General features: G+C 40.9%; 1 protein-coding gene across 2 annotated transcripts in view; it reads right to left on the bottom strand.

Annotated features, from left to right (window-relative positions):
• The window catches only part of LOC102299304 (cadherin 13, H-cadherin (heart)), a 227,279-nt gene that overhangs the window by 207,982 nt on the left and 6,561 nt on the right, over positions 1-12,736 (bottom strand). For both annotated transcript variants that reach the window (XM_042226214.1, XM_005935766.3), the window contains exons 2-3: positions 5,802-5,807; positions 5,162-5,314 (exon numbers count right to left, since the gene is read on the bottom strand). In XM_042226214.1, the coding sequence (XP_042082148.1) occupies positions 5,162-5,275 (114 nt within the window). In that variant the 5' untranslated portion in view covers positions 5,276-5,314; positions 5,802-5,807. The remainder of the gene's footprint in view (positions 1-5,161; positions 5,315-5,801; positions 5,808-12,736) is intronic.

Genomic DNA, 12,736 nt, shown 5'->3' on the forward strand with positions numbered 1-12,736 from the left:
GAGTAGTCGAACGCAGATTCACTGAGCGCTCAACACAGACAGCATCATCAGAAGGAAAGTTGATAAAATAAATTACAAATTTTGTATTGTTCGATACATATGCGTACCGAACCGAAAGCACTGTATCGAACGGTTCAATATCGATACGAATATCGTTGCACCCCTAGTGTGCACACTCCAGCACTTCAACTTCGTTCCCAAATGTAACAATTTCTGACCGAAACAAAATAAAAAATAACACAACACAACAAAGTACTACTGTTGGGACTTCTTCTAGGTGTGGACGCCTGAAACCAGAGGTGACTACAGAGGTCTATAAACCAAAGCCATGACTTGATGATGGTGCAGCACGTTAAGTCTCAGCCCTACATGTCTGTAGATTATAGATTACAGTCACATGATCTCTGTTTTCTTGCACCTCCCAATTCAATTGCATAAACAACTAAACAAGACACTCAACTCTGTCACCTTTAGTGCTGCAGGCTGCCGTTTACTTCAGCTTTGTGCAAGGAGCTTGATGGAGTCGATGGAGTCGGTGGAGTGATAATGAGGTGAGCTGAGGGAATCCTGCTCCTTTCCATCTGTGAGCGCTGTTGTTCGCTGGCGTCGGTGAAACTTTCTTTGAAGCAGATCTAACTTTGTTGGACTTGGAAACTTTGCAATGAAACTTATACGATGTGAGAATGTAATCAAACTGCTCATCAGAGGGAAAGTTTGATTTTTAAGACGTTTAATCATTAACTGGTGTAATGTTAGCTTAGAGAGCAGTGCAGAGGAGGAGGACACGATGAGAAAGATGATGAGGAAAATGTGCGTGGGCAAATCACGTATGTCATTTGAAAGAGCTATTAGTGATCTTTAAATTAAAAGTAACTTGTAAGTGTTACTATAGCCAAAAACATAAACACAGATATGCAGAGCAACGATGTCCATCTCAGCCACTGGTTTCAAGATGGCAGGGTAACAACAACCAGTGTATTTTTAATTTTACGTTTAGAAGAATGAATCAATTTTTTAGAAGAAATCATCACACACTAATCAATAATACGTACAGTATCATATTTTCTATTAAATAACCTCAAAGATTTACCTTTAAAGCTGCTTTATAAAGTCATGAAGAAGCAGCATCTACGTGAGGCAAGAAAATCACTCAAGGCTGCTTTTGGAAAAACACTTTCTTAATAACATTAAGATCACAGTTTCCTGCTTAATAAATCAGATTTTCTAATAGCGTGTGAATACTGTCCACAGATAACTTCAGCTCCTCTATTAAAAAGCGATACTAATTATTAAACAGCGTTTGAATGTGGTGCTGACTCCACATCTTCATACTTTAAAAAAATACATCATTATTATTCATGAAAATGTAAGGCCTTCCCATTTCCCATACTTTCTGTTACCGTCTCTTCTGAGTCCTTCACATTAGTCACCGTGCCATCACGTGTCTCTGCTGAGCGTCTCCATACTGAATACAATACCATTTTCTTTTAATGGAAAATGTCCCTGGATATTTATTCGCTGCTCTGCTTCTTCTTTTCAACACAGTTTCTGTCGTCTTCCACAGAGTTTAACGTACAAACTTTTGTTGGACCCAAAAACTTTATTTCACTGAGCTATTAAATCAAAAACTGTAAGTTAAGAGAGGTTGTTTTAAAGCTGCTGCTTTGTGGGTTTTTGTACAGTGACACACATTCGGTCATTTTGCCTCTGTACACCACCACTACTATTTTAAAAAAAAGTATTGCATTCACCGACACTTATATTTATTCACAGCGCTCAATTACAGTGGAAACCATGTGGAGTGGTAAAGCTAACAATCTGGTATGTTCCTAAATGCATAAATAGAGCAGCTACCTCAGCAACACCAGAACACCTGAAAGGCTTGATGGTCGAACGATTTCCCTGAAAAGAACTTCATAACATCGAGTCTCAAACATTTCCAAGGAGGAAGCTGCATCATCATCACAGTCTACAACAACAAGGCATCAGCATGACTGTCAATAACAGATGCATGCAGGCACAAACCACTGGTTACACTCAAGAACATCTGAAAGACACGAAACCAAGACTTAAATAATGAAAAGTATAGAGAAGGAGAAAAACAGCTCATGATGTGAAACATATCATTACCTGTCAAACATGGTGGAGGAAATGTTGTGGAATAGGCATGGACTCTAAGTCTGTCAGTGGAACCAGGCCACTAGTGTTTAATGATGATGTGACTGCTGAGTGTAAAGGGCTACACGCTCAGATTCTGCCAAACGCTACGAAACTGATCAGACTGGGTGTCACAATGAAAAGAGATAAGGACTCAAAGCTCAGTGCAAAAGAGTTTCTCAGTGGCTGGATCAGGCACCTGAAGAAAAACCCGAAGATGCACAAACAAAGAAAGGTGGCACAATGTTTCCAGAGAGAAAACACAGCATTTGGTGACGTCCATGGATTCTGGACTGCAATGGATTTTCATTCAAGCACAAAAAACAACACTAATGTTTAAAATGATGTCAGTTTGTCTAAGCTGGTGAAAGTGGGCTTAAAATCCCCGTTCAAAGACAGATGTTGTGCTGCTTTTCCTCTTTTAAACATTCAGACACATTTGGTCGCATCAGAATAATGCAAATAAAAATAAAACATGCAGGGTCGTCCACTTGACAGTTGCACCCAGACAAAGAGCTTTTTAACCATAAAACCCTTGCAGTGAAGGTAACTGGAGGTCCCTGTGGGGTGTGCGCAGGGACAGACAGGGGTAACAAAGGCCCAGGCAGCAGCAGATTTGTGTGTCTTTAGAGACCTGCAAGGAAGCCACAGGGAGCAGTGCAGCGCCAAAGCTGGCAGCTGACTGACACCCCTGTCACAGTGCCAAAAGCAGACTGGGTGAGAGTCCCTCGGAAATTCTGGAAACAGAGACGGCTACGTGCAAACTTCTCCTTCCACACGGTCGCCTACGGAAACCGTGTTACAACTTGTTGACTTTGTGGCATGTTGGCCAAGGCTCAAGTGTGAATATAATATGGGAAAAGATGAAAGACGGGGTTGTGGAGGATTTATACGAAAAAAGAAGAGTTCTCAGGGACGGGCTGGAGGCTATCCTCGCTGTCATAGGGTGAGGGATGCCGTACACCCCGGGCAGATCCCAGTCTACTCCAGGGCACAAGCAAGAGTTCGATAATGACAACAAATGAGACAGAAAAGTAATCTCATATAAATATAAAAACTGATATCATCATGTTTATTTTGTTTGGATCATCTTTCGAAGCCAAACTGAAAATACAATTCAACCCGGCCAGCACTAATGTCACCACTAACAAGCAGAGTCAATAACATTGATTATTTTGACACAGCAGCACTTGCCAAAGCGGTAAAATATAGTAAGTAACAAGCAAGCAGCCAGTTCTTGAAATGAATGTGTTGAAAGCAGAAAGAATGGATGAGCACACGTATCACAGAAAACGGCTCAAATCTGGACGGCTAGCAAACGCCAAAAACACAAGTCTCATAAAGTCTTACGGCGATTTAAATCAAACTCTGGTCCATTTTCCCTCCTTGGTGTGATTCGCTTGTGCAGATGTGAACACAGGAGTCGCACTGAGGTGGCTCAGGAGAAAACGTTGGTGGTTTGATTCCTGGCTGCTAATCTGCATGCTAAATATCCCACGTTGCTTGTGGTGCATCAAACCAGTGCAGAACCAACTAGCAGTTGTATCTTACAAGGTTGAGCTAAAAACCTTCCTGTAGCCACGGATACTTTGGATTCTGGGATGCAGCAAGGTGCTATAGATGTGACGCAGTCTGCACAAGCCAGCAGCTAGCCATGCTCTGCTAAAGTCAGGATGACAGCATCTTCTTCCTGTGCTGTTGATCGACCATTTATCATTTATTTGGAATAATTTATACACGAAATACAGAAACTGATATTTTATATACATGTTTTTAAGGAGACAGTTGTAGGGAAGCTAAATCACTGGATGCTCTTGTCAGTAAGCAGATTGCAGCCACTGTGTTTTACTGACCACTACACGCGTAACTGAGCAGTGCAAAAGAAAAAAAATGGTGCATGTCAGCTTGCATGTGATTTTTCATCAGGGTTTCTAATTGTCCTGCTCGCGCGCCCCTCTCACATCTGTTGGTATTTACAGAGTGAATTATTTCTGGCTTTTCAAAAACTCCAGTTAGCTTATCAACAGCTTGCACCCAGTTGAACACCCTCACTTATGCCTTTATGCCTGATTTCAGAAAACAGGATAAGATCAATTGACTTAAAACGCAGAGCTTCTCTGCCAGTGTCTTCTTTTCCTTTCTAAGGGAGATGGCTTTCGTTAGGCTGAAACCCCCCAGGGCAGAAACACTAGTGGACACCTCAAACAGACTCTAACGTTCTTTTAACATAAAAGAAACCTCAAGCTTCTGACTGATGACACAAACTGCCTGAATACAAAGACCATCCAAATACCACCAACACTAATAATAATTATTCTGATATTTTTTTATTTTTGTATGTTTCCAGGTGTCAGTGTGACACTAAAGAAACCTTTATTTAGCGCTTTATATAGCCTCTGTAGGAATTATATCTCACTTATCTTAAGTCTGCACTACTGTATAGCTCTGTGTAAATAATCATTCTGTACATTCGATAATTTTTAATCCTACAACTGTTTACAACTTGCATAGTTCCCATTTCTGTATAGCTGTATATCTCAGATTTCTGTAAAGTTATTTATTTCATATTCTGTATAGTTTTTCATATTTATATCCTGTACATAGCTTGTACTCACTACAGCCTGTACATACTTATAGTTATAGAATATTCACAACATACTTCATACCGTGTACATTATAACATACCATAATAGACCCATTTCTGTAATATACTCACATATCTATATTATTGCTAATATTTATTGTAATATATCTATATCACTAAAGCACTTCTGGATGGGTGCAAACTGCATTTCGTTGCCCTGTACCTGTGCATGTGCAATGACAATAAAGTTGAATTCTATTCTATTTCTATTCTATTTGAACTATTGAAACATATTAATAACTTGAGAACAAAAGAGAAATAAAGAAAGTGACAGTTAATGTGTGGAGGAGTCTGTGAATCAGTGAAACAATGAAAAAGTGATAACCACCAGATCTGAACACGGCTCAAACACATGCTGACCTGGTAGGAGTCTGTGGCCTCACGGTCCACTGAGCGGCTGACTGACACGGCTCCTGAATTCATGTCAATGGTGAAGAGACCTTTGGGATCCTGGTCAGCACCGGGGCCTGTCATTCGGAATATTTGTTCCCTTGGCTCCCCCGTTGAAATCAGCTGCAGACATATGGACACACACACATATTCATTCTAGTAAAAGAAGCTTGCAGAGGCTTCAATGGTGATGCAAATCCCTGATAACTACCAATTAAAATTTTATAACAGACTTTGATTTAATTTCATCAGTTGGTAAATTCATCTCATCTGAAACAAGAAATTTCACATCATTTCCCTGAGCACTGGAGGCCTGCTGCGACCGCTTGCACATGCATCATCAGATTCCAGTGATATAAGTGGAACAGTTCAATAATTCATATAAAAAACAGTTTTTCTTAATAATTAAGTGAAAATGTTATGTTTTGTTGCTTTTATCATTGTTGTTATTTAGGTCACAGGAAAAAGGTTTTGAACTAAACGCTAAATTAAACACTGTGAACAAAGCAGCGATGCTTTTCAGGAATTCTGCCAATCTAGTTGGCTCACGGTTCTTTTTTCTGAGGCGGGAATGATCTGACCCCGGTGCTTTTTGGATAGAGGCACTCACATGAGTCTGTCATAGCCAGCAGCATGAGCGGGTACCCCAGGAACAGGAACAGGCCGGTGCAGAAAAAGAAAAACAGACAGAACAAAGCATTTTAGTAACAAATCTAGCAACAGTTACTAAAGCTCCTGAAAGGGCAAAAAGTGAGAGATTATCTGGATTACACACTATTATAACTAAACACCACCTTCATCGTCAATATATCAAATGAGAAATAAATACAATAAAATATAATATATTAAAAAAATATAATAAAATAAAAAGGAATAAATAAACCATAAGGCTTTTATCGAGTGGAAAAAAGTTAGCGTTCATCCTCCAGCTTCACTCTGTTTATGCTAACATAGCTGTGTAGCTAGCGATCACGTAGCACATCATTATATACCAGCTAGCCCAACTTCAGTAACCCTACAAACGTCACTGCTGTTTAGTTTTCTGTCTTCATTTATGCTGGAAGTGATAGCAGAGCTGTACGTTTGAATTTCTTCCTGTTAAAAGGGAGTTTTTCCTTCCCACTGTCGCCAAAGTGCTGCTCATAGGGGGTCATATGATTGTTGGGTTTTCTCTGTATCTATTATTGTACAATCTACTGTACAATATAAGGCGCCTTGAGGCGACTGTTGTTGTGATTTGGCGCTGTATAAATAAAATTGAATTGAATAGATTACTCCACGAGGCTCCTGAGTACGGCAGCCGTAATGCTCCAACAATCCATCAAGCGGTGCGGCTTCATAGCTTACTAAAGTTGTACTAAAACATTTTTGACAGATTTTTGAGCGCCGTGTAGCACATAATATTGGTTCGAGGTCAGTAAGCACAACCAGAATTCATATGTAAGGCCCACTGTCGATTTTTGAGAAGGTTAAAGGATTTTAAGTGCACCTTATAGTGTGGAAAATACGGTATGTTACATCTTCATATTTCTTATGAATTATGAGGTTACACTGCATATTCACAAATGTTCTGTTCAAAACATTGTGACCCGAAGAACCAGGCTGTCAAAACCATGACAACTTTAAAAGCTCTAGAAATCATTACCCCCAAAAGGTAAGGATATAGAATTAGATACTTCTGACCTCATTGGCCAAATTAATGAGTGATTAGAGATTTGTAGGAATTGAGAATATTTGGCAAGTTTGTATACACTGACTAGAAAACAGTAAAGATAAGGGGTGTGTGTGTGTGTCTGTGTGATTTCATTTGAATGATTCATTTCCTGTCTCGTCTTATGGATCAGTGTAGCTCACACCTCACGTTGTGTATTTTTTTTAAACTTATCAAAAATAAATAAAGTAAATCACACAAAAATGTTCAGAAAACAAAGGAAACCAAAACATCTTGAAATCCAGCACTTCTATAAATCTGTTCTTTCTAAATGCCACAGAAGCACGCCGAGGGTCATCACCAGTGTCAGCACTCTGGGCCTCAACACTGTCGCTGTGTCAAGGACCTAAATGGTCACCCTGTATGGTGCCTGTGATAAGAGAAATGCCACGAGGCTGCCTTTAATGAGAATACACTTCAATGGGACAGCAGCTAAAATGAAGGCCTTTCTACTCCCACTTGAAAGAGCATGGGACATGAGACTACAGCGTTACAAGCCTGCACCAGATGAAGCTGAAATGCTTATAGCCTCTCCAGAGCTCTCTGCCATTTATCTCTATGTCCTGCTTCATCTTTTCCCTCTGCTCCCTCTCGCTCTAAGGCTCCTTGGTCCCCCGGTTCTTACTCTCTCTAATATGTCCATCCTAGCTCTTCTGTTAAGCATCAATATTTCTTTATATAGTCATCCTTTTCCATTTCCTCTTGTGCTTCTTCTTTTTAAAACATAAAGAAACATCCACATTTTTAAAAAAGCTTAGCAGTAGGCAGCTTTTTATGAATAAGCACTGCATGCTGAGAATATCTCCTCTTGGCTTTTGTTTTTCTTTTTTTTTCTTTAAAAAAATGGCAATATTAAAAATTAGAACGGCGTAAAACGTCGTCTTCGTAGGACAGAACGCGAAAACAAAACCCAGCGCTGCACACACTCAAACAGGTGGCACTGCTGTCATTAAAGACAGAGATATTTCTGGTCTGTAATCACAGTGACAGCCAGCACCTGCAGAGAGTGACAAACTGGGTCAGATGAAGAGAAGTGAAAAAGAATGAGGTGCAACATTAGTTGGATTCACAGATGGCTTGGCATCAAACTTTGATAGGCGTGGGGGGGAGTGAAGGGAAAAACAAGAACAGTTGTAGAGGGAGGCAGGATGAGGAGAGAATAAGTGAGAGAGGCGGATGTAGGGACTGTGGGAGAGGGAGAGATCACTGATAAAGGCACAATAACTTCAGCTGGAGAGTAGCTGAAGTGTCAGGAGAAGTTTAGGCTGATTAGACGATGTCTCTGTGGGGCCCCAGCGTGATAATTTACTGTGCACACGACACATACTCTCTGTGATGTACACGCATGCTGGCGAAGAAATGTGCTCCCAGTGGCTTTGTCTCCACTGAGTCTGTCTCCCTGTGTGTGTGTGTGTGTGTGTGTGTGTGTGTGTGTGTGTGTGTGTGTGTGTGTGGGAGGACTGATGGGAGAATCTCACCTCTTTCTATCAGATCTCATTACCACCCAAGCATACATGAAAGACTGCGGTGCTTGTGATACTGCAGGAAGATGACAAGAGGTGTGCTGCTGCTCTGCAACACCAAACAGCAGCTTGTTGAAAAAAATGAGCAGCAAAACAATAAGACCAACAGCAGAGTGTGTAAGTTTATGATTGGTTTTGGTGTGTTAAAACCAGCGTATGCAAAATGTCGGGTGGACGAGGAATAAAACCTTGTATAGGTGTGTGTAGCTGTATACCTGTGATTAGTGATGTGAAACAGGAGTTGAAATACCGAGTACAGCCTTACTGCTTCCGTGAGAATTATACGTAGCAGTAAGCTACTGCTAATCAAATGCACTTTATTAATGAATCATGAGCAGGTGTGAGCACCTCTGTAAAAACAGAACTTTGGAAAGTTTGCAGCTCTGGAGCATTCAACTGTGCGTTAACATAATGCCACAATCTACCCAGAAGCGGATGCTGCGACAAATTTACCCCAAAGTCCCCAACGCTCAGATAAACTGCAAATAAAAAATAACATAATAAATTATAAGCCTGGATCAGCATGTTAGATGTCAATCTTTACTACAGAACACGACTAGAAAAAAAGCTGAACAACAACAACAACAAACTTTATCTATACAGCACATTTAAAAACCAGTGGTGTACCAAAGTGCTTAACATGCAAGAGGGTAAGATGAAGTAACAGGATGAGGGCTATGGCAAGGTACCAAAACGTGCTAGCAGCTTGAATGGCATTAAAACACACGAAGGCAAAAGAACTGCATATAAAAGCATAAAAGAAGGCTAAGTGTAGAGGATAAAACAGTCAAAAAAAATTTAAAATGAAGATAAGAATAAGCGTTAAGCTAACTATCAAGCAAGCGTTAACTGGTAGAAAAGGCGAGGCTAAATAAGCGGGGTTTTAACCGCGATTTGAAGGAATGGATGTAATCAGACTCGCGGACAGCGATGGGGAGGTTATTCCATAAATTGGGTGCAGCCAAGGCAAACGCGCGGTCACCTCTAGTCTTCAGCCGAGATCTCAGCAGTACCAGGAGTGACCGGGAAGATGATCTTAATGCTCTAGCAGGGGTGTATGATCTAAGTAGCTCAATGAGGTAGCTTGGCGCTATATTGTTAATAATTCAGAAGGTAAGCAGCAGGATTTTGAATTGAATGCGATACTTAACGGGAAGCCAATGCAGATCAGCAAGGACAGGGATAATAGAGACACGCCGCCCACTACCAGTAAGGAGACGAGCAGCTATGGAGGAGAGTAGAGTTAAGACTGAAGTAAAGTGAGTTGCTGGTTTCAAAAGCTGTTTACCAGGAGAAAGCCTCTTGTTTCCTAGAAGAACACTGCAGCACAGCTACAGTTTGCAAAGTTGCATTTGAGCAAACTTTGGAAACAACGTTTTTTTTGGTTAAAAAAGGAGATGTCTGGCCATAATGCACCGCACCCTGCTTGGTAAGAAAAACACAGCATGTCAGTACAAACACCTCATTGTGACTGCCCAGTACATTCTGATGGTTTGGGCTTGTTTTGCAGTCATAGGGGAACGCTGCACTCATGGATTTGACTATGAACTCCTTTGTTCATCATCTGATTAGAGTGAGACGTCAGGCTAAAGCTCGGCCGAAACTGGGTCGTACAACAAGACGATGATCGAAAGCACAGCAGCAAAAATCAAGGTGCTGCGTTGGCCCTGCCACGGTCCAGACCTCAGTCTGACTGAAATGCTGTGGCGGGACCTTAAGAGAGCTGTGCACAAACAAATGCCAGCAAACCTCAGAGTGGGCCAAAAATTCTCCCCATCGACGTGAGACACTCGTTAAAGTCAAACAGAAAATAATTTTAACTTCTGCAGGACACTGAATCATAGGCTATGCACAGGACACGACTGAATGTACAAAGATATCTTCATGAAAAACACATATTTAATATAAAGTTAGTCTAAAGAAAACATGATCAGTCTGAGTCATTAACATGCAAAAGCCTTCCACACACACTACACGTCCTTGTACTTTTTAAGGGAGAACGAGGGAGTATTCTGACTCCTGTGTGTGTGTGTGTGTGTGTGTGTGTGTGTGTGTGTGTGTGTATTGTGTGTGTGTGTGTGTGTGTGTGTGTGTGTGTGTGTGTGTGTGTGTGTGAGAAAGAGAGAGAGAGGAAGAGTATCCAGTAGCATCCCTCAGTGATGCTTCTGTTATCCCTGTCAAGGTCACACAGCCAGCTGCGAATGACAATCACCAGCCATAAAAGGACTCCTGGGACCGCGCCAGTGTGTGTGTGCATGTGTACAAGCATGCAAAGCTCGGAACAGCGCTTTGCCTGATTGTCCTGCCACTCCAGCCTGCTAATGAGGGGGACGAGACAGAAAGGCCTAGTGAAGACGCGGACAAACAGAGCAGGGCCAGTCCTCCACGCTGGACGATGGGAAACACAGTTGGGCTAATTAACAGGCTGGTTAGTGAGGGCTCTGCTAATCATTACCCATCAGCCAATACAATCTGAACCAATCACAATGAGAGGAGCAACGATCAAGAGGAACCCATGTGGGGGGGAAAAGGAGCATGAACACAAGAGTGTTATTAAGCATCAAGACTGTGCTAAGAGGGTCAGCTGGAACTGCTGTAATGGGAAATTCTGCTCTTGAAAACAAACTCTCGTTCACACAGTTTAGCGTGCCCTTGTTACCTTTATAAGTGATTTTTTTCCCCCCATGGCAACAGGTTTGTGACATTCAAGTTCACACACCAACAAATGGAGAGCACAGAAAAAAAATTGGATTTTTATTTTAAAAAACAGAAATAAATGGAACTGCTAGCGTCTCGATGGGCTTTGGTTGCCTGCATCGGTTTTTCTCAGGCAGATGGATGACCAATCTTTCAATCTTGCTCAGGCTCACACATGGACAGCATCTCTCACGTAGTTCACAGCTGACAAATCTGGTTTTTATTGCGTCCCCTCATTTTTCTAAGTCCCTCTCATTAAAATGGATTTCACATGGGCTCTGTGTGGCTGGAAGTCTGCGTCCGATAGTTTTGACTCGCTGTCGGCGAACACCAAAACGAGCATGATTGTCATGCTGAAAGACAGACGGTGAGATAGAGTCAAGAACTTTGTGGTTTTCTTTAGACAATTAAGCAAATCAGTTAGATCTGATGAGAGGGCTGAAGGCGGCCTAGTTTTCTGATATTGTAGCTTCTTTATGTAAGAACAGGAAGACAAAGACGGAGACAGTGGTTGGAGAAAAGATGCAAAAGTTTAAAGGAAGAAACACTACAGCTGACAGACACCAGATAGAGGGTGAAAAGACAACAGACGCATACAGACTGACAGGCAGAGCAAATCAGGCTGCGCTCCTCACAGAAACAATGAAACAAAGGTGTCAGAAACATCTACTCGCTGTACTATGTTTGAGGCTGAGGCTACAACCAAACCGGGGCCTCATTCCTCTCACCAGCAGAACTTTATTGGTGCTGTCATGTCGAGTCAGACACGTTGAGTTGATTTGTGAGCTGGACCCAAAGGTAAAGAAGGATAAACACAGGCTGAATAACTGACAGCTTCAGTACAAAAAGTTAAGATTGCTCTGCTGATTGAAGGGTTTGAGACTCCGTGTTGACACGTCGGAGACTTTGGTGGGTATTTAATGAAGCTTCCTCCTTTTTTTTCCTAGACTATAAATTTGTATTTATTTTACGATTAACCACTCACTCTGATATAAAGGCTTTTTTGAAAATTCAAAGACTTTCTATTAGAACTAGAGATGGCACGATACCACTTTTTTATGTCCGATACCGATATCATAAATTTGGATATCGGCCGATACCGATATGAATCCGATATAGTGTGTTTTCAATCAATAAAGCTGTTTTTTTTAATATCTTGCTGTATTTTGTATATGTTTATACTCAAGTTTAAAAAACATAACAAAAACACTAAAGCTATTCTGTTATACCTGTATGCAAAAAATACACTGCACCCAAAAAATTTCATAGTTCAAGAAAACTGATCAATCTAATAAACTTAAACCTGCACCATCCTCCCTATTCTGGTATTTTAAATATTAAGCAACCCAACTAATAGGGTTCCAAAACTCCAGAACCACCCACCCTCCACCTCATGATGCTTAATCGACATAATCAACCTTAATCTGATGCAGTGTGAAAAAAAATGCACAGAAATCAATTATTTTTCAAGAATAATTAAATAGATTCAACATCTTTCTTCTACAGAACTGCACAGATGGAAAAAGTACTATAGCTTACTAGGGTATATTAGACTTAATAGTTACTATATACAGTAATGGACTTTATACATTTTACATCAGATTAAAACTTTGG

This window comes from Haplochromis burtoni, unplaced genomic scaffold (assembly GCF_018398535.1).
Source record: "Haplochromis burtoni strain Fernald_Lab_line unplaced genomic scaffold, NCSU_Asbu1 Contig_201, whole genome shotgun sequence".
Taxonomy (NCBI): Eukaryota; Metazoa; Chordata; class Actinopteri; order Cichliformes; family Cichlidae; genus Haplochromis; species Haplochromis burtoni.